Genomic DNA, 27,515 nt, shown 5'->3' on the forward strand with positions numbered 1-27,515 from the left:
GCAGTGAAACCGATAAAACGAGAGATTCATGGAATCTCAGCCATCTGAACTCGTTTTGGTATTGCCAACGCTTAAATAAAGCAAGAATCTGAAACTAATATATATATATAAAAGATCCTCTCACCCTTCTGAAAGTACAAAGACTCCGGCCACCTTCAACTACTTCTTAATGTATTAATCCGGTAGCTTTAAACCTCTGTCTATCAGCATTGCTATAAAAACAACTATTTTTTTTTTCCTGAAACCAGCATTGCTTTAACAACTTGGTTTGCAGTGATGTGACTTTTGGGTTTTGGCTTAACAAGCCATTTCTTCTATATTTACACGTCACAATTTTTTTTTTTTTTGGGGGTCTTAGTTGTTTGTCTTAATAAAAAGATGAGATGAGACAGTAATCAGAGTCGGACGTAATATGTGATAAGGGGGCACAACACAAATCGGGGATTGAAATGCTTTTTCTGTTTGTATTACTATTAATATCAACACCAAATAGTTTTGTCTGTCTGTCTGTAACTAAATCAGATAGACAACTCACTTGCAAAAAAAAAAAAAAAAAAAAAGACAACTCATTTAAAGAAATTCATTTTCTTCTGATTAACGGTTTCGCGCTGTTCGTATTCCGGGGGTGCGAAATTCCAAATTGATCGACTAGATTAGGGTCTGGGGCTTGGTATCCCTTCCGGACTCGGGATTGAGCCCTGAAAGCTTCTTTGCCCTGGAATTCTGGGACTGTCAAGGCTCAGATATCGGAATTTAGGGCTTCCGGGCGACAACCGCCTGGTAATTCTTATTTATTTTTACTTGTGTTTCAATTATGTACTATAACTTGTTCTATACATTCAGATGAAAGAAAGCTTGACCCATCACTGTGTAACGGCATATCTTTTCCTTTCCTCTATAGATGTAGATATGGATATACGTGTGTGTGTGTGTTCGTGGTTGTGGATTTATTTATGAGAAACTACTCCAATACGACAAATGCAATGGAACTTTTGAGTGGGTTCTAAGACTTTGTGGTTGTGGAATCATTAATGACTGCTACTACTACTACTACTACCATAGTTGTAGACGAACATGCAATGGAACTTTGAAAGAGGTTGTGTCTTTCTCTTTTGTTTCTTGGGTTTTTCACTTTCTTCAAATTTGTTTGGGATTTGATTCTTCTTCATCAGGACCTTGGGCTGTGATCTGATCGTGGGACTGGCCAATGAGCAATTCACAATGAATGAGATTGGGTGGGATCCCTGTCCATGGGATGGGCACCCCTGACAACAAACTGTCGGAGCTAGTTGACATCTTCAAGTCCTGGATCCCTCGCAGGACCCACTCACCCAATGTGTCCAGGGACTTCTGGATGCCCGATCATAGCTGTAGGGTATGCTACGACTGTGACTCCCAGTTCACCATTTTTAACCGCAGGCATCATTGTCGACTCTGTGGCCGAGTTTTCTGTGCCAAGTGCACAGCCAACTCGCTTCCTGCCCCATCCAATGACCCAAGGATTGGTAGTGAAGATTGGGAAAGGATCAGGGTGTGTAACTATTGCTTCAAGCAGTGGGAGGAGGGGATAGAACCACCTGATAATGGCACCAATGCACCCACCCCTGGTCTCAGTCCCTCGCCATCTGCAACAAGCTTGGCCAGTACCAAGTCCAGTTGCACCTGTCATAGTAGCTGCAGCACTGTTGGTTCTACTCCTTACTCTACTGGCCCTTATCAGCGAGTGCCATATACTTCTGCTGTTAGCCCTAGTCAGTCTGTCCATGTGGATCCAGTTATGGTTGAGCAGAACAATATAATATCCGGGAAGAGCAGAAATCCTAGCTCTGCTGTAGTAGCTTCATCTCCTAACCGATTTGGTTTTTGCATGAACAGGTATCTATTGCCTTGCAATTGGTTGATATTAATAGTGCAATTGAAGAGTTCTCATCAGCTTCTTCTAATGTTGCACTTATGATTATGCTTCCGTTACTTTTAAGCATGATTATTGAATGTCATGTTCTGATGCTTCCTTGATGCTGTTCCATTCTTAATCCATTATGTTATTTCTTGCATACCCATCCCCACCAGGAGCGATGATGAGGATGATGACTATAGTGTTTATCGGTCAGATTCAGAATCAAGACACTTCTCTCAGGGCTATGAATATTATAGCACAGTTAACATTGATGAAATTGACCATGTCTATGGACCTCATAATGTGCCTCCTAATGAAGATAACATCGACTTGAACAGTGTGAGTTCTTCACTGTTACCTGAGAACTTTGACACAAAGGATTTGGAGGGGATTAGGGAACTTGGGAAAGAAGCAGATGAACATGATAACTGTGATAGCTGTGAAGCTCCATGTGACACTGAGGGTCTGGATGCTGAACCTGTGGATTTTGAGAACAATGGGCTACTCTGGCTCCCTCCAGAGCCAGAGGATGAGGAGGATGAGAAGGAGGCTGTTCTATTTGATGATGATGACGATGAGGGTGCGACAGGAGATTGGGGATATCTACGCTCTTCAAGCAGCTTTGATAGTGGGGAGTATCGTAGTAGGGAAAAGTCAAGTGAGGAGCACAGGAAAGCCATGAAAAATGTGGTGGAAGGTCATTTTAGAGCTTTGATATCTCAACTTTTGCAGGTTGAAAACCTACCTGTGGGTGATGAACATGACACAGAGAGTTGGTTGGATATAATTACATCTTTGTCCTGGGAAGCTGCCACACTTCTTAAGCCTGATACAAGCAAGGGAGGAGGAATGGATCCTGGTGGATATGTAAAGGTTAAATGCATAGCTTGTGGGCGTTGCAGTGAGAGGTAATAAATAGATCAAGGATGTTTATAATTCTACCTCTATCAATGAAACTTACTTTAAATCCTTTTGGCTTGCTTCTTTTGGGAAACCATGTCCAAAATCATAAATTAATCTTGAGCATGTCGCAATGATAGTCCTGTCTTTACTTACCTAAAAAAAATGATAACCCTACAAATTATTTTTCATGTTCTTGGTAGATTGACGTCTTCTATATAGTAGAAGACATTATTGAGAAAATGGAACATCATTTGGAGGGTTGGAAGAGGTTTTATCTTTAAAAAAAAAACACTCCTTTTAATTTACCAACATATTATTTATCTCTCTTCCCTATTCCGGTAAGTGTGGCTAATAGACTTGAAAAACTTCAGAGGGATTTTCTATGGGGTGGACTTGGCAATGAGTTTAAGTTCCATTTAGCGAAGTGGTCGAAAATTTGTACTATGATAAAATCAGGATGATTGGGGGTAAAAAAATTTGATTAAGTTTAACTGAGTTATTTTGGGTAAGTGCTTGTGGTAGTATGCTATGGAGAGGGAGGCTTTGTGGAGATTGGTGGTGGATACTAAGTATGATAGTTTGAGGGAAGGTTGGTGTTCTAAGGAGGTTGCGGGGCTTTTTGGCCTAGGAGTGTGGAAATGTAAGGAGCAGGTGGGACGTTTTTTCTAAATTTGTTAGGTATGAGGTGGGAGATGGTTCAAAGGTAAGGTTTTGACATGATTTATGGTGTGGAAAATAGCCCTTGAAGTTTTCTTATATGGAATTAGTTAGTATTGCACCTTGTAAGGATGCATGGTGGTGGATCATATGCAGTTATGAATTGGAAATATTCATTGGAATATATTCTTACAAGACCAGTGCATGATTGGGAGGTGGAAGTGGTCTCTTCTTTCTTTGAGTTGTATTCTCAAAGAGTAAGGCAGGGAGGTGAGGCTAGAATTTGTTGGATCATTTCCAAAACGGACAATTTTGAAGTGAAGTTTTACTATCATGTATTATCCATTCTCTTAAGTTCCTTTTTTCCTTGGAAGAGTATTTGTTAAGTTCAGGCTCATTCAAGAGTGGCATTCTTTGCATGGACAATGACTTTAGGAAAAATCTTGACTTTGGATAGCTTAAGAAAGAGGAGCGTTATTGTGGTGGATTGGTGTTGTATTGTATATGCATGAAAAGTGTGAAATCTATTGATCACCTCTTTCTTCATTGTGAGATTACAAGAGAATTATGGAGTTTGTTGTTCCATTTGTTTGGTATTGTTTGGGTTATGCCTAGAAGGGTGAGAGAGATGTTGGTGAGTTAGAGAGGACAAACGGAAACCGTAATGCTCTAAAAGTGTGGAGGTTGGCTCCTTTGTGTTTAACATTGGTGCATTTTGAGAGAGCAAAATGCAAGGAGTCTTGAATATCAAGAGACTATGATGTTAGAGCTGAAAAGATGTTCCAATCTCTCTACACGAGAATAGCAAAATTCAATAGCTTGCTCATGTCTAATGTTTCTAAGTTTTCGGATTTTTGTTCCTCATTTTCTCCATGTTAGGGGGTTTCTCTTATATACTTCATGTTACTAGGATTTCACCCCTTAGCGTTTTTAATGATATTGAATTCTTATTAAAAAAAAAAAGAAAAATACATGCCTTACATATTTTTAATATTGAGCTGGAAACGTCTTACCAATATCCAACTATAGTTGGGAGAATGCTTCAATAAATTTGTCTTGTTGCTATCTACCAATGTTAATTGTACTGATTGGACTTCTATTTTTTTTCTTTCTTTCTAGTATGGTGCTTAAAGGAATTGTTTGTAAGAAGAACATCGCTCATCGGCGAATGACATCAAAAATAGATAAACCACGTCTACTAATCCTTGGAGGAGCTTTGGAGTATCAACGTGTTTCCAACCTCTTGTCGAGTTTTGATACTTTGTTGCAGCAGGTATTAAATATGTCTGGGTTTCTTAGCCTTGACTCTGTGTGTTTCTAATGAGGGACCAAGCCCACAAGTTTCTGCTATAATTACTCATTTTTTCCATTCATAAAGTAAATTGGGATGTTACTTGTTTTCATTGATCTTTATACTCCTTTTCAGGAAATGGACCATTTGAAGATGGCAGTTGCAAAGATTGATGCTCATCACCCTAATGTTCTTTTGGTTGAGAAGTCAGTTTCTCGATATGCTCAAGAATACCTTCTTGCTAAAGACATATCACTTGTTCTGAATATTAAGAGGCCGCTTTTGGAGCGGATAGCGCGCTGCACCGGTGCACAAATAGTACCTTCAATTGATCACCTCATTACGCCGAAACTGGGATACTGTGACACGTTTCATGTGGAGAAATTCCTTGAAGAGCATGGCAGTGCTGGCCAAGGTGGGAAGAAGTTGACAAAGACTCTGATGTTTTTTGAGGATTGTCCAAAGCCTTTGGGTTGTACTGTAAGTCTCAGATGCATAAACATGTTAACACAGACAAACGGATATATATATATTTCTTTTTCTTCTTCTGTTTCAGTATGTTTTACAACTCCGTGTCATTGGCTTAATGGTGTATTTTTTTTTGAGGCTATGTGCATGGAGGCTAGGACTTAACTTTGTTTCTAGCTTCATCAAATATAACAAATTGGTGAACTTAGAAGTATAATGTAGTGTAGATTTGGGAACAATTTGCAGTTAGGTTAGTGAGATCATAAAGAACAGGATATGTTCTTAGTTTGGACGAATGAGCTGTGGTGTTTCAAGTGTCTGTGCTCCGAGTGGAATGTTATGTATTGGTAGAACATTGCAATCAGTCTGTGGAGTGCCTTGATTGCCCTTCTTAACCTGCTTTTTGTTTGTGCTGGAATTTGCTTGAGAAATTCTTGTCAAAAGATTTTAAGTGGATCTATTTCTTTGCTTTGTTTTAGATTTTGCTCAAGGGTGCCAATGGGGATGAGTTGAAGAAGGTGAAACATGTAGTTCAGTATGGCATTTTTGCAGCTCATCATCTGGCCTTGGAGACATCTTTTCTGGCTGATGAAGGTGCTTCACTTCCAGAACTCTCTTTGAAGTCTCCCATAACTGTTGCATTACCTGATAAATCATCAAGAATCGAGAGGTCCATTTCCACTGTTCCTGGTTTTACTGTTCCTGTCACTGGAAAGCCTCCAGATCCTGAACCTATCAGTGAAGTGCAGAAATCCAATGAAGGCCTCATGTTAAATAGAGCCTCATCTATCAATAGTGACCCTATTTGCAAATTGGAAGGGGCCAGTTCAACTGGATTGCCTGAAGGGCTTTGCTCCTATCCAATTTATGCTGAACCTACCTCATGCTCCGTAGAATCTACTTCTTCCTTGCCTTGCCTGTCTCCTTCAGGGCAAGATAACTCAGCTTCCTACTATAGTGAGCTCTCCTTAAATTATGCCTCTGTGGAGAACAATAGAGTTGGTCCTAAGGAATCTTTTCAGGCCATAACAGCTAACACTAAGGAAGCTATAGTAGATGATAATCTGATGTATGATTCTTTTGGCATGTCAGAAGCATTACAACAATGTGTTCACACTTTTCACACTGGTGGCAATGCATTAGCCGCAAACCACCTAGGTTCTCCAGATTTGGGATCCTCAAAGGAAGATAGTAATAATCAGAATGAAGGGATGGGATCTTCAAAGGAAGATTTTCCTCCCTCTCCTTCAGATCATCAGAGCATTTTGGTTTCCTTATCAACACGTTGTGTGTGGAAAGGAACTGTCTGTGAACGAGCCCATCTCTTTCGAATCAAATATTATGGAAGCTTTGATAAGCCTTTAGGGCGGTTTTTACGAGATCATTTGTTTGATCAGGTATTTTTACTTTCTTCATTATTCTGTTCTTTTTTTTAAAAAAATAAACTCCCTTGAAAATCCCACAATAGCCTGGGTTAACTCCTCTTCTTGATCAGAGTTACCGTTGTCGTTCATGTGACATGCCATCAGAAGCACATGTTTTTTGTTATACTCATCAGCAAGGGAGCCTTACAATATCTGTTAAGAAACTTTCAGAGTTTCTCTTACCAGGGGAACGAGAAGGAAAAATCTGGATGTGGCACAGGTGCCTCAGATGTCCCCGAACCAGTGGCTTCCCTCCAGCCACTCGGAGAATTGTAATGTCTGATGCTGCCTGGGGATTGTCTTTTGGCAAATTTTTGGAGCTGAGCTTCTCAAATCATGCAGCTGCAAGCAGGGTTGCTAGTTGTGGACATTCCCTCCATAGAGATTGTCTCCGGTTCTATGGGTATGCTTTTATCCTCTCAAGTTGTGTTGGTAACTATGAAACGTTATTGTTTAGTTTGCACCATTAATTTAATTTAAACAACACATATTTTGAGTCCTTTTCTTTTGCTCATTTCTCACTCATCAAGAAGTAAATCATTGGCTGCAGTATTCGAATGGTGATACCTGTTTATCCAAACTGGACATGGGTACAAAGTTTCTAAAGTATAAACATTTGTAAATTTGATAATTTCCCATGTCGGCTTATATGGATGCTTTAGTATCTTCTACTGACTGAAGTTGTGAACTGAAATCGGATAAATTGATATGCTTGAATATCGTGTCAGCTACTTTTGTCTGAAACAAGACATTTTAACCATTCAATTGATTTTTGATTGGAAGAGTGTGCATCTTTGTTGTTATTGTTGATGTTACCATTTTTCCTAGACATGAGTGCTGATGGTTTGACATGGCAGTTGTTTCAGAATATATTACATGTGCCATCAGTTCCATGATTCAGTTGTTGATCTGGTGGACCCCTGCGGGGGAATCTCAGGTCAAACTGACCAGCGCCTGACAAGTTGCATATACCCTTTGTATCCTTCTATTTTGTTAATTGATAGTACTTACCATTATGTATTCTGAAGTAGTAGGGTAACTTTGCCACCCTTAGACAAGTACATCCTTTTCCAACTGGCCAACCAAGATTTCAGCTTCTCAATTGCACCATCCCAGATATGCTTAGCCTTATAGGAGGCCCCCAACGGTAACCCATGATACTTGACCAGAAGTTTGGAAATCCCTTACCCTAGGATCTGAGCCAACCTTCCCACTTGAGAAACATTCCCCACAGGAACCAATTCTGACTTTCAGATTTAACTTCTAGCTTTATAAATTTTTGGATCCCTATTCTGCATCCATCTTGTAGCACTTGGTGAAAAAACATAAACTGCTTAAACATTTTTTGTAGACATTTCCTTGCACACCTAATGAATGCAATATATGGCATTTGGTTTCTCCTACATATTGATCTGGGATATTGGGGGTCCAGAAAAAAGGGGAAAAAAAAAAGAAAGAAAGAAAGAAAGAAAAAAGAGCATGACATGGGGGGTGGTTTATTGAGTAAACTACTCACCCATCATATTTGGATTTTACCAGCTAAAATACAATTGCATGCTCTAACACCTCCACCAACGAACCAAAAACAAAAAAGAGAGGAAAGATTCATGTAGAGTTTTTTTAGTTATGGACTTGATTGGGTAGGTACCCCGATTGAGACATTTATGATTGGCTCTATCAGGGTGATTGCTTGAAGCAATTTGTTCAGGTTGCTTCCTTGTGTTTAGCACTGATTGAAAGCAGCCAGGTTTGGGCCACCCTGTCTCAACTCTCAACTCTCAACTCACCTTGTTCCCATTCTTAAGTTCGTGGTATGATATCACTTTTTGTCGAACTGGTGGTTTGGGTGGTTTCTTAAATTTGTTAGTCCACCACGGTGGTTCATTGGGACTAGGGCTGCTTCAATGCAACCTGGTTGGGCCACCCTGTCTCAACTCTCAACTCTCCTTGTTCCCATTTTTGTATCTATGAAGTCTGGACAAAAGCTCACTATCACAAATTGGATCTTCTTGGTCTACATGAGTGCTCATCTGAAAATTGACCTGATTAAGTGGGCAAGACTTACAGTGGCTTGTGAAACACATGAATGGTTAAAAACTCCACGAACACAACCATATTATTTATTGCCCTCTTACTTTTTACTTTTACATGTACAGTTTTGGGAGAATGGTTGCTTGCTTCCGCTACGCTGCAATTGATGTCCATTCTGTTTATCTTCCACCACCGAAACTTGAATTTTTCTATGATAATCAGGAGTGGACACAAAAAGAAGCAAATGAGGTGCAATGATACCATTATTGTTTCAAATACAGCAAGTGATGTTAATTTTCTTAATGCTTACATATTATTTATGTTGTCTAATAGGTAAGTAACAGGATTGAAGGTCTGTTTACTGAAGTTCAGAATGCTCTTCGTAAGATTTCAGAAAATGTATCAAGTGCAGCATTGCAAGATGGTGGAGTGAAAGCACCTGAATCTAGGCATCGTATTGCAGAACTGGAAGGATTGCTACAAAAGGAGAAACAAGAATTTGAGGTAGCTTGCTGCAATTCATGTTCTTCCATCTCCAAATTGTTTATGGAGTGAAAAAATTTCGGTTCTCTGGGCACTAAATAGTCCATGGGCTATGCATAAAATCAGGCAGAATTCACTCACTGATTGAACTTCCAGATAATGTTGGGCATTCTATATTGATGATGGTTAGCTCAAACTGTTCATCAAAGAAAAGGGAATGGGTGTCATCATTTTTATTGCTTAAATCTTCATCATGTTGTCCTTGCTGCATAAAATATACTTAGCATGATTTATTTTTTGTTTTATAGAAAAGAAAGTTCAATTGTTTATGTTATCTTATTCCTCAGTGAATTTATGACATTGTTTAGGAATCAATACAAAAAGTGATCCATAGGGAGGTAAAAGTTGGTCAACCTGCAATTGATATTCTTGAGATCAATAAATTGCGGAGGCAGATGCTCTTTCATTCTTATGTCTGGGACCAACGCCTGATACACAATAATCTCCAGGAAGGTTTGATCAGTTTCATCTCGAAACTCAAGGAGAAATCCATTGGTTCTGTGGAGAAGCTTGTTGAGATAAATGTGACCACCAAGGCGGGTAAAAGCTATAGTAGTTGTGACTCCTTTCTTCTGGAAACAAAGCCGGATATAAACCTTAATCAGGGAGGAAAGGCTGGTCACATTTATAATGGCACCGGAGTTCATAAAGGAAGTGACATGGACTTGGATCTGAATCAAACAAAGGATGCTGATCTTCATCCTTCTTCTAGTGATAATATGAGAAATGATTCCAACCTTCTGGAATGTGGAAGAACAGTTCGAAGGGCCCTCTCAGAAGGAGAGTATCCTGTTAGGGCAAATTTATCTGATACCCTTGATGCGGCATGGACTGGTGATAGTCACCCGATTAGCATACCACTTAATGATAATTCTCTTCCTGATCCAACTGTGGTGAATTTTGTTGGAGGAAAATCACATGTGGAAAGTTGCACTGTTGACAAAGGTGGGGTTGAGATAGCTTCTACTCTTAGCTCTGTGTTACCTCCAAAGCAGCCTGATAATGTGGAAGGCTCCAGTAGCTGGGCGCGGATGCCTTTTTTGAACTTTTATGGTTCATTCAACAAAAATTCTTCATTGAATTCTCAGCAACTTGGTATTGGTGAGTACAATCCTGTCTGTGTTTCAGCATTTAGAGAATTGGTTCGACAAAATGGTGGCAGACTGCTTTTGCCTGCTGGTGTTAATGACACTGTTGTGCCAGTTTATGATGATGAACCCACTAGTCTTATAGCTTATGCACTTGTCTCGCCTGATTATCATCTCCAGATGTCTGAGCCTGACAGAGCAAAAGATGTTTTAGACACATCAGTTTCGTTGCCGCTTTTTGATTCAGCAAATCTACTCTCACTGAACTCTTTTGATGAGGCAATTCTTGATTCCTACAGAAGTCTTGGTTCTACTGAGGAGAGCACTGTATCTGTTTCTGGGTCCCGGAGCTCCCAGGTTGCGGACCCACTCTCATGTGCCAAGGGTTTCCATGCCAGAGTTTGTTTTACAGATGATGGCCCTCTTGGGAAGGTGAAGTATACAGTGACTTGTTACTATCCGAAGCAATTTGAGGCTTTGAGGAGGACTTGTTGCCCTTCAGAGATAGATTTTGTACGATCTCTTAGTCGTTGTAAGAAGTGGGGGGCCCAGGGTGGCAAGAGCAATGTTTTCTTTGCAAAAACCTTGGATGATCGATTTATCATCAAACAGGTCACGAAGACAGAGCTGGAGTCATTCATGAAGTTTGCACCAGCCTATTTTAAGTACTTGTGCGAATCAATCGGCACAAGAAGCCCTACTTGTCTGGCAAAGATCTTCGGCATTTATCAGGTATTGTTTGTCACTTTTGCCATAATGAAAAAAGCTTAAAACCAGTTTTAGAGGCCAACATTAAGTGATCAATTGCTTTCCGCCTTATTGCTTGATTGTTCTTCTCAAGATATTATAGATCTCAAGCAAGTTATATCAATACCAAATTGGCCTTGTAATTTAGTTGTGGACCCTGTGCTTTGAATGAATCTACATTATTTATCCAAAAACAAAAGTTATCAGGCTCTCTCTCCATGGCACAATGTAATTAATACAAGATGAGCCATTGTCTCACCACTGTTCTTACACATGCAAAATGAATCCACAATAATTCTTTATCTCCTAAAATTGTCAGCTGTTAAAATTTTACTCAAAGCTGCTGTCCACCCAAAGAATGCTATTTCTTGGATGTATCCTAGGTTTTTTCTTATTCTTTTGATACAACTCTATTGATGAATTGCTATTTGGTTTTTCTTTGTCGGCAATGTCTTGAAGGTTTCTAAGCACCTCAAAGGAGGGAAAGAATCAAAAATGGATGTTTTGGTAATGGAGAATCTTCTATATAGGCGTAATGTGACACGACTTTATGACCTCAAAGGATGTTCTCGTTCACGCTATAATCCTGATACAAGTGGGAACAATAAAGTTCTGCTGGATCAGAATCTGATTGAAGCAATGCCAACCTCTCCAATTTTTGTGGGAAACCAAGCAAAGCGGTTGTTGGAGAGAGCTGTCTGGAATGATACTTCATTTCTTGCTGTAAGTTGGAATTGGCTGTCATGATATAATGGGAGAAAACACAATTATAAGATTTCCCTTGGTTGTTTTTATTTGAACCTTGTAAAACCCACACATAGGTATGTTTTTATATGGTTCAAATAAGAACAGGTTAACAAAAATTTGGCTGGCTTTCATTTTCTTAGAGATCCTCCCAGGCTGTTGTACAATAATGTGTGGATTCAGTCTCCATCTATTGTACAGCTGCTACTGCCTAGCTACAGAACAGGCACCACTGCTTTCTTTCTTAGATTGACCAAATAGTTGTACATGTTTATTCTGTAACTAAGACCTGCCTTTGAAATCTTGTGTGTGCTCAGTCTCGTATAGAACTTATTAATATACTTGAGGAAGGCTTTCTTCTCTCACTCCTTGTATGTATGTGTTGTGTGTGTGTCTTTTCTAATATGTCATTATATATTTCTGCAGTCAATTGATGTAATGGACTACTCATTATTGGTTGGTGTGGATGAAGAAAAGCACGAGCTAGTTCTGGGGATCATTGATTTTATGAGGCAATATACATGGGATAAGCACCTTGAAACTTGGGTGAAGACCTCGGGCATCCTTGGTGGATCTAAGAACACAACTCCAACTGTGATCTCACCTCAGCAGTACAAGAAGCGGTTCAGAAAAGCCATGACTGCTTATTTTCTTATGGTCCCAGATCAGTGGTCCTCTCCAATGATTGTTCCCAGTGGGTCTCAATCTGACCTTTGTGAAGAAAACTCGCAAGGCGGAACGTCCGTAGATGGATAATGCGAAATCTTTTTCCTGTAAGTTGGTATAAACTCTCCCTTTTTACGATTTTCACATTTCCTCTCTCGTTCTTGTATTGTATTATTGGGATGGCTAGCTCATTGTGTTATCTAGATAAATGTAACCATAATTTTTGTTATATTAGGAGAGTGAAAAGGCTTTGTTAATGCCGTGAACATTTCAGTAGTGGTATAGTACTAGATAAGGTCTCTTTCGGGGTTGTACAGTATCTTCATGTCTCGTCTATGTATATTATTTCAACAGAGTGAAATTGCCCTTTTTTGATGTAATACTTCTCTCACCATTTTATGTTGAGGGTTTTCTACTTAACCATTTTTTGAATCAATTGATTAAAGCTCATGTACATCAGTACATGTATGTTATGATTGAATTGCCCCCTATATACTGCCTTGTATAATGCCATTGTATTTTGCCTCAGATATTACAGAAGTAGATCTCGGAAATGATCCGACTCAAATAGATGCTCATCATAAGCTTTTATATATTTTGATGCATGGCTTGTTTGTTGTTGTAGTATGAGAGTACAGAGATATTAGTGAAAGAAAATTGTTATAAACTATATTTTTATCTCCCAATTATGTCACAATGCTGAGTAATTGTCCTGCCACGGCTTATAAATAATTCTAGTATTCAACAACAGTGATGATGTGAATCGCACATAATTCATGTATTAGAGGAAAAACTTTGGTGATAGACGTCAAAGTAAGGTTCTCCTTGATAGATATGAAGAAGTTCCACAAGACAGAGGGACCAGATTCTATTTCCTGTGAATGATCCTGGACTCCACGATCTCTCAAGTCAAAACTCTTTTGTTTCTTTATGCTATTTCAAGGCTATAAATGTAGAAACTAATGGACCGGTAGATCAGGTGGCTCATAATTTACTAGGAATCTATGTGGGTTATAAATTGAATAAGACAGCTTTAGAATGTTCATAATTATAAAATCTTGAAACCCAAATATGACCTTATTTACGATTCAGGCTTGATTAGAATACATAAAGATCTTGCTTCCAAAAACAACAAAAGCAATTTTCAAACATTAAATAATAATAAGTTCCGAGAGAGATATTTGGGAGGTTTGGAGTGCGAGAAAAATTTAGAGGCAAAGTAATTGTCACAATTATTGAGCTGATAAATCCCAATTCGGAACTCATGTTTGAACTTTCTTTCGAACTCATCGATCTCTTTAGAAAACCCGATAGGGGTACCGTTTGACAACCGGTTGTGGCTCCTGTGCGTGTGCTGTGCACTGTAGAGCAAGTTTGAAAATAACGCCAAAAACTGCAGCATGAAAGACTTCTCCACAATGCTTTTGCTGTGTTTAACACGCCTGCATTTAGTGTTCTGAAATTGCCCCTACAGCAAATCCATTCAATGTGTGTTTTTTTCCCACCTTTTTTTTACTTCATTATTCAAAGAGGGTTGCCGTCTTTCTTCTTTCTTTTTTCTTCAGTGAAGAAATCCGCTCCAGCTGCTACTTGGTCCGTGACCCAGCGACGGCAAACGCTCATCCACCACGGCTCCACTCACTAGAGCCCAATCTCAGGTAATTTTTTGTGATTTATGCCTCTATCACTTTTTTTATTACTTGGTGAACATAAACTGAATAATGTCCGAATTTATCTGCATAATCAAGTAATGTTAACATGGAAACAAATTTCTCTGCATAATCAAGTAATATTAATGGGAGGCAGCTGCACGATTTGGCTTGAAAATGCTGTCGTTACTAGCTTGACACGAGGTGCACGAGCTCCATATTTTGGAGTGCGAGTTGTCAAGGTGTTCTTATCTTCTTGATGTTCTTTGTAAAGCTCTAAGTGGTAGTTTTAAGGCTGATTGTGTTAGTTTAAATGGTGTTTGATTAAGAGCACGCCCAAGGCATTGGAGGTGTTGAATGAGATGATGGAGAGGGGATTAGAGACCCTTTAAGAGCTGGTCAGATTAAGGAAGCCTCCCCCGCATTGATTAAAAAATAAAAAAGATTAAGGAAGCTTGGGAATTCTTTTTTCAAATGAAGAACAGGATATGTGGGGCTGTTGTTGTTGCTTACCCTAACTACCATGGTTTATGGGTTTGATTAAGCGCACGCCCTAGGCATTGGAGTTCCTTTCGCAAATAGAGTTGGGCCTCCTCGATCCTTGATCTCAAACAGAAAACCAAACCATCGTCAATACTTAATTGTTTTTCTGCATAAACATATGGTCAAGACAAGTTTTGAATCTATATCACAATCAAACATTTCCCCAAGTAGCAGAATCACTTGAAAAGTCGTAGAAATCTATCTAATATTATGAACAAAAAAAAAAAAAGAAAGGTTGAGAAAGAAGGAAAAAGAGACATGGTTAAATGGCAGCCCAAAAAGAACACCTGCAAAGCTTCAGAATAGCTATTAAAATTGAAGCACCTGTAAACAAAATTACAAAGATCGCTAGCTTGCAGATCCATTAAAAAGATACAAGAACATATGATGAACAGGACTTGGCAAAAGTTTTGGGAAATGATGGCAGAAATGGATCAGTCCTTGACATCGGTTACACCTTCTGCAGAAATCTGAAACCGTGCGTCAGCTTCAGCCAAACAAGGAGAGCTTATTACTTTACAGATGCGCTCTTCTCCTCTTCCTTTACGCAGTGCAAGCCTGTGATAAGCATGAAATAGGTATATGCATTTAGCAACATTTTCAAACAAAGAACCACTTTTCCTTGGGGGAGAAGGTTGTGAGGAATAAAGTTTCTTCTACAGACCTTGTCGTGGAAGCATGAGCCATAATGTTACCACCAATAGGCTTGATTTGAGGCCCAGCGAAAATTGCAGAACCATCCACTTGTGCAACTACTTGGTTTGTGATGACAACAGCCACACCAAACTACGGCCACCGAATACAGAAGGAAAATGTTGATGAATAACAACAGCCAAAGATCAAATGTGCAAATGCTGTTCAGCACAATCTAAAAAAAGAACATCTAGAACTTGTCTCTGCAGTCTACACTGAATCAGTTGAATGATTCTAAGTTCCTAAAAGCCTAACCCTTGAAATATTCAACCAGAAGAACCAAGAAGGCTTCTCTACACGATAGGTTGTTGGTAAGAGTCTTTACCTCATCTGCCAACTTCTGAAGGCTCCGGAGAAACTTTGCAAGATGCATTTGCCGTGCTGAAAGTTCCCCCCTTCCAGAGAAATCTGTTCTGTAGAGAGCAGTAGCACTGTCTACGATCATAAGTGCAAACCTACAGAAGCAAATCCATTTAACAATTAGTCTTCCCTGCAACTCAAAAGTGTAAAGAAGAAGCGACGTAGGACAACTCAAATAAGCAGCAGGCACATAACTAAAGATTCTTTATTACCCACTCAGTGAACAAATAGTGACATCCCAGAGCTGAAGTAATGTGTTTAGTGTTTTTAAAATTCCAGGATAAAACATATTTAACTGCCAATCCACTGACAGCTTGCAAGGGGAGTTTGTCTCTGACCAAAAAAGTTTTGCCTCATGAGAAGCCCCTAAGCGATGAATGAACTGGATATGTCTCAATAATATAAGATAAATTAGATAAAATTATAGGTAATTAATTGGCTTTTGTCGATAGTGACAACATGGAACAAGGGATTCATCGGTATAATCCAAAGACAAAAATACAGTACGACACCTGGTTTCTACCATCATTGAAGCAGCTTCAAGCAAAAGCCTAGACTGATGATCAGTGTTATATGCTCTAGCATAGGCCACATTCTCCAAGACATCAGCACCATTTAGTCCAAACCTGCAGCATTCAAAACCATCAGCTTTTAATGGATCACACTGTGGAGCAGCATATTTATCTAAAGGTAGCTGCATGACACCTGTCAGCTATCTGTAAGAGTCTCTGTGGCCTGAATGTGCCTTCTGCATCGATGTACATTGCTTTTCCTTCGCCGCCTCCTTGATCTAATGGAAGCTGAAATGTCAAAGTGCACAAGAAGTTTGCAATTGAATAAATTGACATCAAAGGTAAGAGATGGCAGTTGCATGTAGAGATTAATTAGAGGTTGAACTTGCTCAATGAACTGACCTTCAGATTACAAACTCTATAATCCACTCAACTCAATATAAAGTTTATTGGCAAAGAAAGGTCAGGTAAAATTCTAGTTTCACTCAATCAAGTGGAGAAGAAGAGATGTGTCCACTTTCTAATGAAAAGCAAAGATGGAAATGTGCTATAAGATGAAAAAAGGAAACCTCTTACTTGGCAAGTGACACAGAGTGTGTGACACAGTTGAGTCTTCCCAGAGCGGAACTCGCCATAGATCTCAGTAATAGATCCTGTCTCAATTCCTCCTGTTATAAGCTAGCCATGTCAAGTTACAAAAATGCAGTGTCTCTGAGGAGACTTGATGCTTGCGAGCAAAATTAGCAGTCTCTCTCTGGCTCTCTCCTGTTTTTGCGTTTCTTGCTCACTCCTCTTAACAAAGGGTTTAAGAATAAATTAAAATCTCATAGCCATTAGTGAAAGACTGACCTTCCAAGACCTTGTCAAGCTCTCTTGATCCGGAGGTTATTTGAATAATTTCAAGCCTTTGGGCATGGAGTTGGGTAGCACTAGTAAAACCCAAAGGCACTAGCTTGGAAGCTGTCATTAAAAGACACAAATCAACGCAAACCAGACATCATGATCTCAACTTACATATCGCTTACGACAGCGAATGCACATATTAAAATGATGGGAAAACCGGGGGGGAGGGATGTAAATTGGGTGGCATGGACTTGCCTGCTTCGACGATCTTGTCAACTTTAGCCTCGCTGATTCCTTTGATTTGCAGGAGATCTTTCCGGGGAGAGTAAGCAACAGATTCAACAGTGCAGAGACCCGCATCTTTAAGCTTTTTAATATCAATTGAAGCAATGCCTGATGCCTTGAGTTGAATATCCAGAAACCAATATCAGCAAGATTTTTTATTTTTTTTGAGAATTTGAGGACAGAGATTAGAACAAACCTCCTGGGCCGGTCAAAACAAAAATAGGGATTTAATTGGTAGTTTGGAAAATTGGGTATGCCAATCAAATAAATCCATTTCAATCGGAAATAGATCCAACACCACCACTATCATTTGACAAAAGAGAAAGACGTGGAATCTTGAAGCACGACAACATTCTACAGGGAATCGAACTAAAATGAAAAACCCTTTTTGTGTGTATGTGACAAGTACGAAGAATATATCAATCCGAGAATTAAGCCCAAAATTTGGGGCGTGCCCATGATTCGTAGTGCAACATTGTAATCGAAAACGAAGAGATGTGTGAGATTGGTAAAACCTGAAGCTGTTCGACAGGGAAAGGGCCATGCTGTATCTCTTCCACTTCAACATGTTGTTCTTGTGCCATCTTCTGGTTCCTTTGCTGCTCCATTGTCACTTACCCGAGACAGAACCACTCAGAGGGTGAGACACAGAGAGTTCTATAACAATGGGGCGAAGGCAATTTTTTTCTGAACTATTACAATGGCAATTGGTTGGTAAAGTAATGGATGGGATTGGAGGGAGACGATACTTTGAAACGGGTTTAGTGGGCGCCAAAAGTATGAAGGCGTTCTGAGAAAGCTTCCGGCGTTCCAAATTGACTCTTTGGGCCATGTTATCGGCCCAAAGGGAATAAATGGACAGTGATAAAAGGCCCAAAGGGTGTGCTTTCAGGTCCAGCTGAACCATGTTGATTTATGGTACAAAGAGCTGCTTTTGAGCTCAACAAACAACAAGAAGATACGGAAAGAAAAGTTAAAATATAAAAACAAATTAAAGGATCCTAAAAGTTTAGCTGAAATGAAAAACTATAATAATAAAAAATAAAAAATAAAAAAAAGATCAACAATCAACTTAACAGGCCAAGCGACGTGACACTCGTCCGTCCTTTCATTCATTGTGTGACCGAAACGTTGCAAGGCAAGTGGATGCTTGCATGGTGATGGAGGTCTCAGCCATCTATTATAACAATAGACCCCCTAGGGCTGATGGCACTAATCATACCGTCACGGTCACAGTCCGACAACTAATTAGTAATTACCCCGTCTTGATCATTATCATCATTATTAGAATTAAATTGCACCTTACTTGGTCTAAAGATTAAAGATCAAAAGTTTGATTGGACATGAACAATATTCTCTCTATTTCAAATGAATTGGATAATATTCAGTTAATTATAGTAAATAGGTATTTTTACCCTAACATATGATCAAATGGTTGCATTAAGCACCTGCATCGCGCTAGACATGTCTATCCAGTTACAAAGCGACACCTACATTAAGGAGAGACAATTCCATGAGAAGGAACATATGTGCGCAATTGATTGTAACAACAAATCATAAGTAATGTTCTTCACCACATTTTCGATTAAAAAAAAAAAAAACTACAATTTCTTTCCCTCCTGGGTTAGGCCGGGTTGGATCGTGAGTAGTTCCTACATATGCATAAGAAGTGAGAGACGTACAGGTTTAAGAAACTAGGAAATTTGTTGTGTTGTGCATGTAATGCATTTGCTTTGTTCATGTTATACAAGTATGTGCGTGCAAATATTTCCTCCGGCCCCTTGGTTTACATAATATAAATGAATACGACAGCCGTGGCCGTGGAGCTTCCCCCAGAGCTAGCTCTGCCTCATGCCTGAGATACTCGTGATGCTTGCTAGCTATAAAGTAAGAGAAATTGATCATGGAAGGGTAGCCGGGCTTAACTAGTATATAAACCAAAGTGAACTTGAACGTCTGTGGCGTTGATCCAATCCTCTGCATGTAAGAAAGGCCCTACTGTATAGTTGAGGGCTTCTTGCTTATCAATGACCTTGCGGCCAGGCCAATTGACCCTGGAGACGACCGTGGCACCTGGTCCATTGTTGTTAAACTCTGCGTAATATAGAGTGTTGAGTGCGAAGTTTCCTTCCCATGGTAGCCATCCGTCGGGGTGAATAACGTCATCAATTGTTGATTCCATGACAACGGTTCTCGAGTATTCCTTGCATGGCCTCCCAAGGTAACTCTTGATTTTGGACTTCAAAGGTACAAGTTTCTCGTCCGGCAAAATGCGACAGTTATGCAACACTATTCCCGTGGTTTCACGTTTGTCGACCCTTCCCTGGGCTGTAACCACGTTTTTCTGGTTTTCCAAAGGTTTCCTCACCACAATCAAGCAGTTTTGGAACACAGCAGCTGCGTCACCAAAGATGAAGTCAATGGTGCCAGCAACCACACAGCTTCGATAGAATTGACGATGGGTTTGTGCATACAAAGTGTCTTGGTACCCCTCAAAGCGGCAATTGACGAAAACTGCACCATCCGCTTGGACTCTAGCAGCCACTGCCTGGCCCTTTTCTGGACCAGCTGTATTTCTGAATCCCATGCCTTTCGCCAAAAAGCCTTCTCCTAAAGCCACTGCATTAGATATTTCAAAACAAAACAAAATAATTAACGCGGCGGACGTATGATACATTACCCTCTAATTAAATGGCTTATAAACAAGATATATGAATTAAACTATATATATATAGGAAAGCTAAATGCTAATTTGGATACTAGCTATCAATATTTATATCATACCAAAAGTTGCAGTTTCGAAAGTCCTAACTCCATCTACAAAATTTTTGCTACCAGTGATGATGCTCTTCTGTGATCCATCACCGTACAAAGTGACATTCACCATCTTATTTGTCACAGTCACGGTCTCCTCATATATTCCTTCCTTAACGTAGATGACATATCTGCATTATCATGAAAATTAATTAATTAATTAATTAATTATTGTCGTTAGTTCTCCCGACCCTCCCCTTCCCTAGAAATTAAAGATCGATCCCAGTTTAAATATACCGCGATCTCCTTAATTAAGTTTGCTGTAAAATAAATTAATATGAATTACTGATAAATTAAGGTGATTAATTATTAGCATCAATTGAGACCTCGATCGTACTGATAGGATCATACGTACCGTCCTTGGTATTTTTCAGGCACGGATGCGAAAGCCCCAGAAATGGTTTTGTAGTCTCCGCTGCCGTCTTTTGCCACAATCACGTTGGGCGTGGGCTTTTCATCATTGGCCTTCAACATCCTCCGGTCCTCACGGGCCATCCAGGTGGGATATCCGTCCTTGTCCAGGGAATTAGGAGAGTTAGATTCCTTTTCCAGAAGGCGACGGCTTGGTCCAGCTGTTTCCTGGAATGTGGACAGGAACCATGCCACCTCGGATACAATGGCAAGGGAATTGCTGGTGAGTTCCTTGACAGCCTTGAGAGCATTTTCCATGCCATCCTTCAATTTTCCTTGGGGAAAACCATCAATGCATGTTTGTTGGTAAGACATGACCGCACTCAGCCAATTGTTCAGGTCAGGGGTTTCAGAGGGCAACTTTCCTACGTCACTGTTGCCAACTAGGAAAACTGAGAAGCCTAATTCGTCCTTGGCGTCCTGCATCAGTACCTGACAATCTTCGAATGCTGCTTTCTCTGCTGGGGTGTTAAATCTGAACCCCATGCTTTTGTTCATGGCCATGTTAACCTCATCTGCAGTTGCTGAAATAGCAGTCTTGAGAAGGTCTCTGGTATTACCCAATTCAGGCTTCGCTTGCACTGCCTTGCTGAGGGTGTTCTCGCACATTTCCTTGTAATCCGTAGAGTTACAAATCATTTTTATCACCTTATTACTGTGTCTGTGTGAATCCTCATTTGTAGCTTGTTGATGAGGTTGAGCTGATTTGGTGTCCGTATCGCTGGATTTACTAACTCCCACAAATATTGCCACCGCGATTAGAGCAACAAGAGCAAAGGCCGAAACTGTGCCCATGGCAATCCTCTTCTTGAGCTTGCGTTGCTTCTCAGCTCTTCGTCGTTCCGATATGTATTCAAAATCCTGAAACGCCATTGTGAAAATTAATGCGGCTAAGGCAGAGAGAGACCTCTGCCCCAAGCCACAGAGAGAGAGAGAGAGAGAGAGAGAGAGAGAGAGGAGAAAGAGATCCACAGAGGATCTCTTTTTAATTAAGCCGTTGCTCTTCCTCTCCGTTGATAATTTTGATTTGTGAAATTTTAATTTTATTTTCTTTCAGAGGAACAATGGAGATGTGGACAGGAGAGTTTCGCGGCATTTCTATTTTTAAAAGTTAGTTAAGAGTTCTGTCCCTTCCAACCGCATTTCCCGCGGCTCCCCTCCTCCCCCCATCACCTTTAAATTTGCTTCCATAACCAAGCTATTTTAAAGGTTATTTTCTTTTTCCAAGTTATAAACAAGAAAACTAATCAAGTAGTCTTTGTTTCTTAATTTGTACGTGATTGGTATTAATCCATAACTGACTCGCCCCAAATATTGTTTGGTAAATATTGTCTCATTGGTTGGAGCCTATATATTGAAATCTTTTTGCTAACTTAGCATTTTTTAGGCTCGTTTTAAGAAATTCCACTACGGACCACTACATCTAGGCTGTACAGATTAATTTATAGTTCAATAACCGTACGTTTGTGTGTGTGTGTTGTTTGTAAGAGCTTCGATCTTTATGGTGGATCACAAAGTCAAATAATACAAGACTCACAACTATTCTTAAAACTAAAAATCGATGAATCAAGGAATTAAAGTAGTAGAATCAGAGAGAACTCAACCTTAGGGAGATTTTTTAATTGAAAACGCATAAGTTACTGCCGTTGTCCTTATAATTAGGTTTAGAGCAATGTTACTTTTCACACGCATTTCTTATCCTTATAAGTGACTTATCATGTTAGTCACTTCAAAAAAAACAAAAAGAAAACAACTTAAAACATGTCACGTTAACCTATTTAAAATGAGTGTGAAACGTATCATTAATCTTAGGTTTATATAAAAAAATAGAGCCATAATCCGAATATATCATGAAATTAAACACCCAATTGCAATCTCGTTCGGACAGAGCTACGTACTAACTCCTTCATACAAGAAACAAAATGAAACTCTACGAATGCTTCCGGTTGCACGAGCTTTGGTCGGTCTTCTAACTAAAAGTTTTGGACTTAAAGTCTATTTGAGATTACGTTTGAGAAAGAGAGCTTTTAAATCAAAAAGAGCTTTTAGGCAAAAGCTTCATTTTTAAGCTTTTGTCAAAAGTGCGTTTTGATCATTTTTAAACTTTTTGGAGCATTAAAAACGCTTTTAATTTTTTTACTAAACGTATATTTTTTTTTTCAAATAGACTTTTTAAGTGTTAAAAGCACTTTTAGGCCCCTCAAACGCAATCTCAAACATACCCTTAATACTCAGCCAAACTAGGTGTGCACATGGCATTGACTGGATGCCTCGGGTCCTAAACTAGCCTCAATTCTAGGCATGCCGTTCAAACGCGGACTAACCGCGATTCCTACCGAAACTCCCTAAAACTACTATTAATGTTCATGACCTATATATAAAAACGAGCCTTAGATCTTGTTCGGAGGACACTACTATCTCCTAATTTCTTCACGAAGTCAAATGCAATTTGGTCTACAAGAAGAGCTATGATCGATATATGTGGTTGTGATTTGGCCAGCAAAAATAACCTCCATCTATTAATAATCCCCCATGGTAGGTTGAAACAAATTGATATATATATATATATATATATATAGGTTAATTCAAAGATTGATAGAAACGGTCACATTAGTTGAATAGAAAGAATTATCACATAAGTCCGGAAAAAAAGTGAAAAAGATCCTATAGCATTTTTTCTCTCATTCAATAAAAAAAAAAAAAAAAAAAAAAGAGATAGAATAAAGGTAATACGTACGTGGCAATACCCTTTTTTTTTTTTTGTCCTTTTCAGTTCGTTTTACATGACAAAATTCTAAATAGCTTGTTTCTTTCTTGCAGTTGGATATTTTAGAAGAAGATAAAGACTTGCCTTAATCAGCATGTCACAAATGTCATGACTCATGGAATTGTCAGCACAATAATATTACGTTTGAGCATCCTACCGACAAAAAATTCATGCGTTTTTTTCTGAGATCAAAAAGTGATCATCAGGATGAGGCCCGTAATGAAAATGAGTTAATTAATGAAAGCAAGATGGGGTGGACTTCCGGCCAATTTCTAACTCTAGACTCCTTTATTAAATTGCGGGGGTGCGCTAAGCTTCAAAACGTAGGGCTTGGAAATATAACAATTTTAAGATGTTTTCTATATAACAATTTTAGGATGATTTTTTAAAATACAATTAGGCGTCTAATAAAATTATATTTTAATCTATAAAATGGTCCATTTTTTAAAACAACCTATTTTTGCCCTTGCCCAGTACTCTTGAATGAAAAACTTTCTACAATTTAATTTGAAAACAAACTTATAAACAAGTAGGCATGAGAGAGTATCTGTTTCCCAATTAAGTGAATAACGCGATCCTTCATCCTTGCATAATGCCATAAAAATAATGAACGGTTTGCAGTAATGGAACAAACCCAGTAGAAAAATGCTAAACATTATAAATTTTTGTTTTTAAAGTTGGTTTTTAAATGATGTGTCACTATCCTTAAGTTAGTCATATATTTTCTAAAATAATAAAATCATGAGATGCTAATACATCATTTGAGAATTAATTTTTGGTAAAAAAATTTGAAATGTGTAGCACTTCTCAACCCCGTAACAACACGTAAGTGAAGATGTAAAATTTTACGAATTTTAAAAAGAGAAGATAAGAAAATAATAAAATAGAAGAATACAAAATAGCCCCTTCCTTTGAACAAGCTCAAATTCCTTGGTCGTAAGGAAATGAAGTGGAACCCAACCAGGCATCACCAGTAATGAACTCTGACACCGTGAAATTATATGCATCGTTATAATCCATCACGTGATACCCAGGCCAAGTAACTCGACCATCCGTCGATGAACCGGGCCCATAATTGTCGTATTCCCCGTAATACAAAGTATCCAAGCCTTGTCCATCGGACCATTGGGTCCACCCTGTTGGGTCAATGAAGTCGCCGACGTATGACTCTAGGTAGACCGTCCGAGCATACACCCTCCACGGCCTCCCCAGATAGCTTTTGATCCTGCTGGAATTGGAGTACAAATCATCCGTAGCCACAATTGAACAATTCTGTATGGAGATTCCAGTGTCCTCATCAACGGTGTCACGGGACTGTGCGGTTATAACCGTGAATTGGCCAAGCATTGGCATTCTAGCCACGATGTTACACCCCTGGAATACCACCGCTGCGTTCCCAAATATGAAATCTATGGTCCCTGATACGTCGCACTCTCGGTAGAATTGTCGAAAGGAATGGACATACAGGGTATCCTGGTAACCATTAATGGAGCACCTGTACAAAGCGGCCAAGTCGGCATTCACTCTCAACGCAACCGCTTGATGTTTGTTTGGCCCCGCCCTGTTCTCGATAGATATGTCTCGTGCCAGAAAGCCCTCGCCAGACACCGCTGATAATTAATCATTTTTACCAAAATTATAACTAATATATATATATATTCAAGGAGGAAGGAGACAAAATTAATTAAATAGAAGGCGAGTCGATAGAATTTGGTTTACCGAGAGTTGCAGATCTGAAAGTGGTCCAACCATCGACCCAATTTCTGTCACCAGTAATGAGAGTGACACTACTTCCATCTCCAAGCAGAACAACGTTGGGCTTGTAACTCGGGATTTCCACATTTTCCTCATAAACCCCTTGTTTAACATAGATAATTGTTCTATCAACATAACTATTATTTGGAGCAAAGTTGATAGCATCAGTGATGGTGGTGAAGTTTCCCGTTCCATCTGCAGCCACCGTAAGCACCTGGCTCGGATCATATGCGCTCTCAAAGATCCGACGATCTTTCCTTGACATCCACGTTGGGAAACCCATGAGGCGCCGATTGGTACGGCCTTTACGAACCCCTTGCCTAGACAGAATTGAAAGAGAATTACTCACATGCTTATAAGTGTCGATTATGGAATTCACAAGAGCTGGCTTCAAAGGACCCGATGCTGAATCCAGGCCTTCCAAACATGTGTTCCTGTTTGTGAGAGCTGCGCTAAGATATGCTCTCGCATCAGCTAGTTTTCGTCCGTTGGCTGCACTAATTCGAGACACGGATCTTTGTAAATAAGACAAGGTGATTTGGTGCAGTTCCTTGCAGTCTTGGATGGTTCCTCTTTGTTTCTCGATTATGCTCAGGTGTCTGGCATTGAAGAACAGATTGGAGAGATTTTCAGATTCAGATATTGCGATTTGGAGGGTTTGCAGAAGGTATGTGATGATGTTTGGACTAATATTTATGGATATAGAGAGCTTCAAGGAGTCAAAGCAGACATCTGGGTGTGGTGTGGTCTTGCAGAAAGATTTTATGGAGGAGAAATGGGTATTCAGAGAAGTTGTGGAAGAAGAAGAAGAAGAAGAAGAAGAGTTGAGAGCCCATGTTGTTGACTGGAATATTGCAGAGAGAAGCAGGAATAGTTTCAGAACGGAGGAAGTCATCAAAATTTGATCAGACAAACCGAAGACTGATATGGAGACTAAAAAGGCCTAATTGCAGATGCCGTTGGGAACGTAAAATTGCATGGTTTTTCTCAAGAGTAATGGATGGGATTACACGGACTTTTAACTTTTTAGAGCATTCACGGGAAATTGTTGTCTTGTTTTAATACTTGGACGATGGAGCTGGCGGCTTCCCCTGCTCAGTTATTTTTGTATTTTTTCTTTACTTTTTATACAAATCATTAATTCCCCTACATTGTTAATTATTAATTTTAACTTTGAGATATGGTTTGTTAAGTTTATTTGTTTGTCTATTCGGCTACTGCTTGGAGCTTTATTCTATAGGAGTGCTGGTAGGGACATGGCCCAATAGCCAAGTTTTCTTTTGAAATTAGACTCTTCTCCGAGCAAAAGTGGGTGGAGTACTTTCTACTTTTTTTTTTTTTTTTTTTTTAAAGCAAAGTGGGTGGACTTCAACTGAGTAAAAATATCACATGTCGGCCAACTAATATTAATTACTAGCTAGTCGCCTTGTAGCAAGCCAAGCTTGTCGAATTAGGTCCCTCTATCATATTACTAGTTAAGGAAACTCGTGGCAAACAGAAAACTAGAAAAGAAAGAAAGAAAAAAAACGTTTTCCTTCTAGTTGAATTCGATGAATAAAGATATAAAAGTTATGCAGAAGGGAATGTATAGAGAGATAAGTCTAGTGTTAGGCATATAAGAATTGCAGATCACAACATAGAAGAGTTGTGTGCAATTTATCTCTGAAATATCTCTTGTAAAGTCTCCCCGTTATTTTCTCCCAAAGTAGTGAAATCTCTGCAACTTGGTGGATGTAGGCAGTATTGGCCGAACCACGTATAAATTTCTTGTCTTGTGTATGTTTGTGCGTGTTTATAGTACTAATAAAAAATACACGTGTATGTTCTGTCTAGGAAAGATTGGATTTTAAGTGAGACCGGTGTGACTCCTCTAATCTTACCTAGGAACGTACCGAGCTGTATCTTTGGTAAAAATACTATTTACCGTACTTGTGTGTTGTTGTCTTCTTAACAGATTGGATCCCAAGATCCTGAAGAGGAATTAGTGGCACCTAATTTCCTAACAATTGGTATCAGAGCGAGGTTGCGGATTTTTACTCGTTAAGAAGAAATGCAGTCCTTGAAGTTTGGAATTGAAAGGTTCGATGGGAGAATGAACTTTGGCTTGTGGCAAATACAAGTCAAGGACATCCTAATCCAATCTGGGCTACACAAAACGTTGAGAGGTATACCCGCCTCTAGTCCTAGTGATGATGACGAAAAATTTGGTACTAGCGACGTAGATTGGGAGGATTTGGATCTAAAGGCGGCGAGTTCCATTCGGTTGTGTCTGGCTAAGAATGTTCTTGCTAATGTGCAAGGGATGTCAACAGCAAAGGAGCTTTGGGAGAAGCTCGAGGAGATGTATCAAACGAAGGGAGTCTCTAACCGAGTGTACCTGAAGGAGCAATTTCATACACTGCGAATGGCTGAGGGTACGACTAT

The 27,515-nt window shown here is 39.4% G+C and overlaps 4 protein-coding genes across 6 annotated transcripts; 1 reads left to right on the plus strand and 3 right to left on the minus strand.

Moving 5' to 3' along the window:
• The first annotated feature begins 552 nt into the window (after positions 1-552).
• LOC132166613 (1-phosphatidylinositol-3-phosphate 5-kinase FAB1B) lies at positions 553-12,940 on the plus strand. 3 transcript variants are annotated; one of them, XM_059577460.1, is made up of 13 exons: positions 553-780; positions 902-1,096; positions 1,173-1,875; positions 2,071-2,805; positions 4,577-4,730; positions 4,884-5,228; positions 5,696-6,613; positions 6,712-7,043; positions 8,797-8,920; positions 9,005-9,175; positions 9,523-11,034; positions 11,509-11,772; positions 12,220-12,940. In XM_059577460.1, the coding sequence occupies exons 3-13, from the start codon at positions 1,226-1,228 to the stop codon at positions 12,547-12,549; spliced, it is 5,535 nt and encodes a 1,844-aa protein (XP_059433443.1). In that variant the 5' UTR covers positions 553-780; positions 902-1,096; positions 1,173-1,225; the 3' UTR covers positions 12,550-12,940. The 3 variants fall into 3 exon arrangements, with proteins under 3 accessions (XP_059433443.1, XP_059433442.1, XP_059433444.1); XM_059577459.1 differs by having other exon boundaries at positions 902-1,875; XM_059577461.1 differs by lacking the exon at positions 902-1,096.
• A 1,952-nt stretch (positions 12,941-14,892) lies between these two features.
• LOC132166269 (DNA repair protein RAD51 homolog) lies at positions 14,893-18,094 on the minus strand. Its single transcript, XM_059577060.1, has 9 exons — positions 17,860-18,094; positions 17,315-17,459; positions 17,066-17,176; positions 16,793-16,884; positions 16,410-16,504; positions 16,217-16,330; positions 15,670-15,799; positions 15,316-15,437; positions 14,893-15,209 (listed from the first exon to the last, which is right to left on the minus strand). Exons 1-9 carry the CDS (start codon positions 17,950-17,952, stop codon positions 15,086-15,088), a joined length of 1,026 nt encoding a protein of 341 aa, XP_059433043.1. The 5' UTR covers positions 17,953-18,094; the 3' UTR covers positions 14,893-15,085.
• Positions 18,095-18,901: 807 nt separating this feature from the next.
• LOC132166380 (putative pectinesterase/pectinesterase inhibitor 45) lies at positions 18,902-21,520 on the minus strand. Its single transcript, XM_059577181.1, has 3 exons — positions 20,514-21,520; positions 20,129-20,289; positions 18,902-19,963 (listed from the first exon to the last, which is right to left on the minus strand). The coding sequence occupies exons 1-3, from the start codon at positions 21,440-21,442 to the stop codon at positions 19,266-19,268; spliced, it is 1,788 nt and encodes a 595-aa protein (XP_059433164.1). The 5' UTR covers positions 21,443-21,520; the 3' UTR covers positions 18,902-19,265.
• Positions 21,521-24,166: 2,646 nt separating this feature from the next.
• On the minus strand, positions 24,167-26,168 carry LOC132165555 (probable pectinesterase/pectinesterase inhibitor 12). Its single transcript, XM_059576175.1, has 2 exons — positions 25,056-26,168; positions 24,167-24,946 (listed from the first exon to the last, which is right to left on the minus strand). Exons 1-2 carry the CDS (start codon positions 25,984-25,986, stop codon positions 24,258-24,260), a joined length of 1,620 nt encoding a protein of 539 aa, XP_059432158.1. The 5' UTR covers positions 25,987-26,168; the 3' UTR covers positions 24,167-24,257.
• Between the last annotated feature and the right edge of the window lie 1,347 nt (positions 26,169-27,515).

Source organism: Corylus avellana, chromosome ca11 (assembly GCF_901000735.1).
Source record: "Corylus avellana chromosome ca11, CavTom2PMs-1.0".
In the NCBI taxonomy this organism is placed as follows: domain Eukaryota; kingdom Viridiplantae; phylum Streptophyta; class Magnoliopsida; order Fagales; family Betulaceae; genus Corylus; species Corylus avellana.

Bases quoted from the DNA above. Each gene is read 5' to 3' on its own strand.
- LOC132166380 (XM_059577181.1), bottom strand. From the start codon at position 21,442: ATGGCGTTTCAGGATTTTGAATACATATCGGAACGACGAAGAGCTGAG. The intron at 20,290-20,513 runs GTACGTATGATC...ATGATAATGCAG, and splicing joins CCTGAAAAATACCAAGGACG to ATATGTCATCTACGTTAAGG. The intron at 19,964-20,128 runs GTATGATATAAA...TATCTAATGCAG, and splicing joins TTTCGAAACTGCAACTTTTG to TGGCTTTAGGAGAAGGCTTT.
- LOC132166269 (XM_059577060.1), bottom strand. From the start codon at position 17,952: ATGGAGCAGCAAAGGAACCAGAAGATGGCACAAGAACAACATGTTGAA. The intron at 16,505-16,792 runs GTAAGAGGTTTC...TTGACATTTCAG, and splicing joins CACTCTGTGTCACTTGCCAA to CTTCCATTAGATCAAGGAGG. The intron at 15,210-15,315 runs GTCTGTAGAAGA...TGCTTATCACAG, and splicing joins GCTCATGCTTCCACGACAAG to GCTTGCACTGCGTAAAGGAA.
- LOC132165555 (XM_059576175.1), bottom strand. From the start codon at position 25,986: ATGACTTCCTCCGTTCTGAAACTATTCCTGCTTCTCTCTGCAATATTC. The intron at 24,947-25,055 runs GTAAACCAAATT...ATTAATTATCAG, and splicing joins TTTCAGATCTGCAACTCTCG to CGGTGTCTGGCGAGGGCTTT.
- LOC132166613 (XM_059577459.1), top strand. From the start codon at position 1,226: ATGAGATTGGGTGGGATCCCTGTCCATGGGATGGGCACCCCTGACAAC. The intron at 1,876-2,070 runs GTATCTATTGCC...CATCCCCACCAG, and splicing joins TTTGGTTTTTGCATGAACAG to GAGCGATGATGAGGATGATG. The intron at 4,731-4,883 runs GTATTAAATATG...ACTCCTTTTCAG, and splicing joins TTGATACTTTGTTGCAGCAG to GAAATGGACCATTTGAAGAT.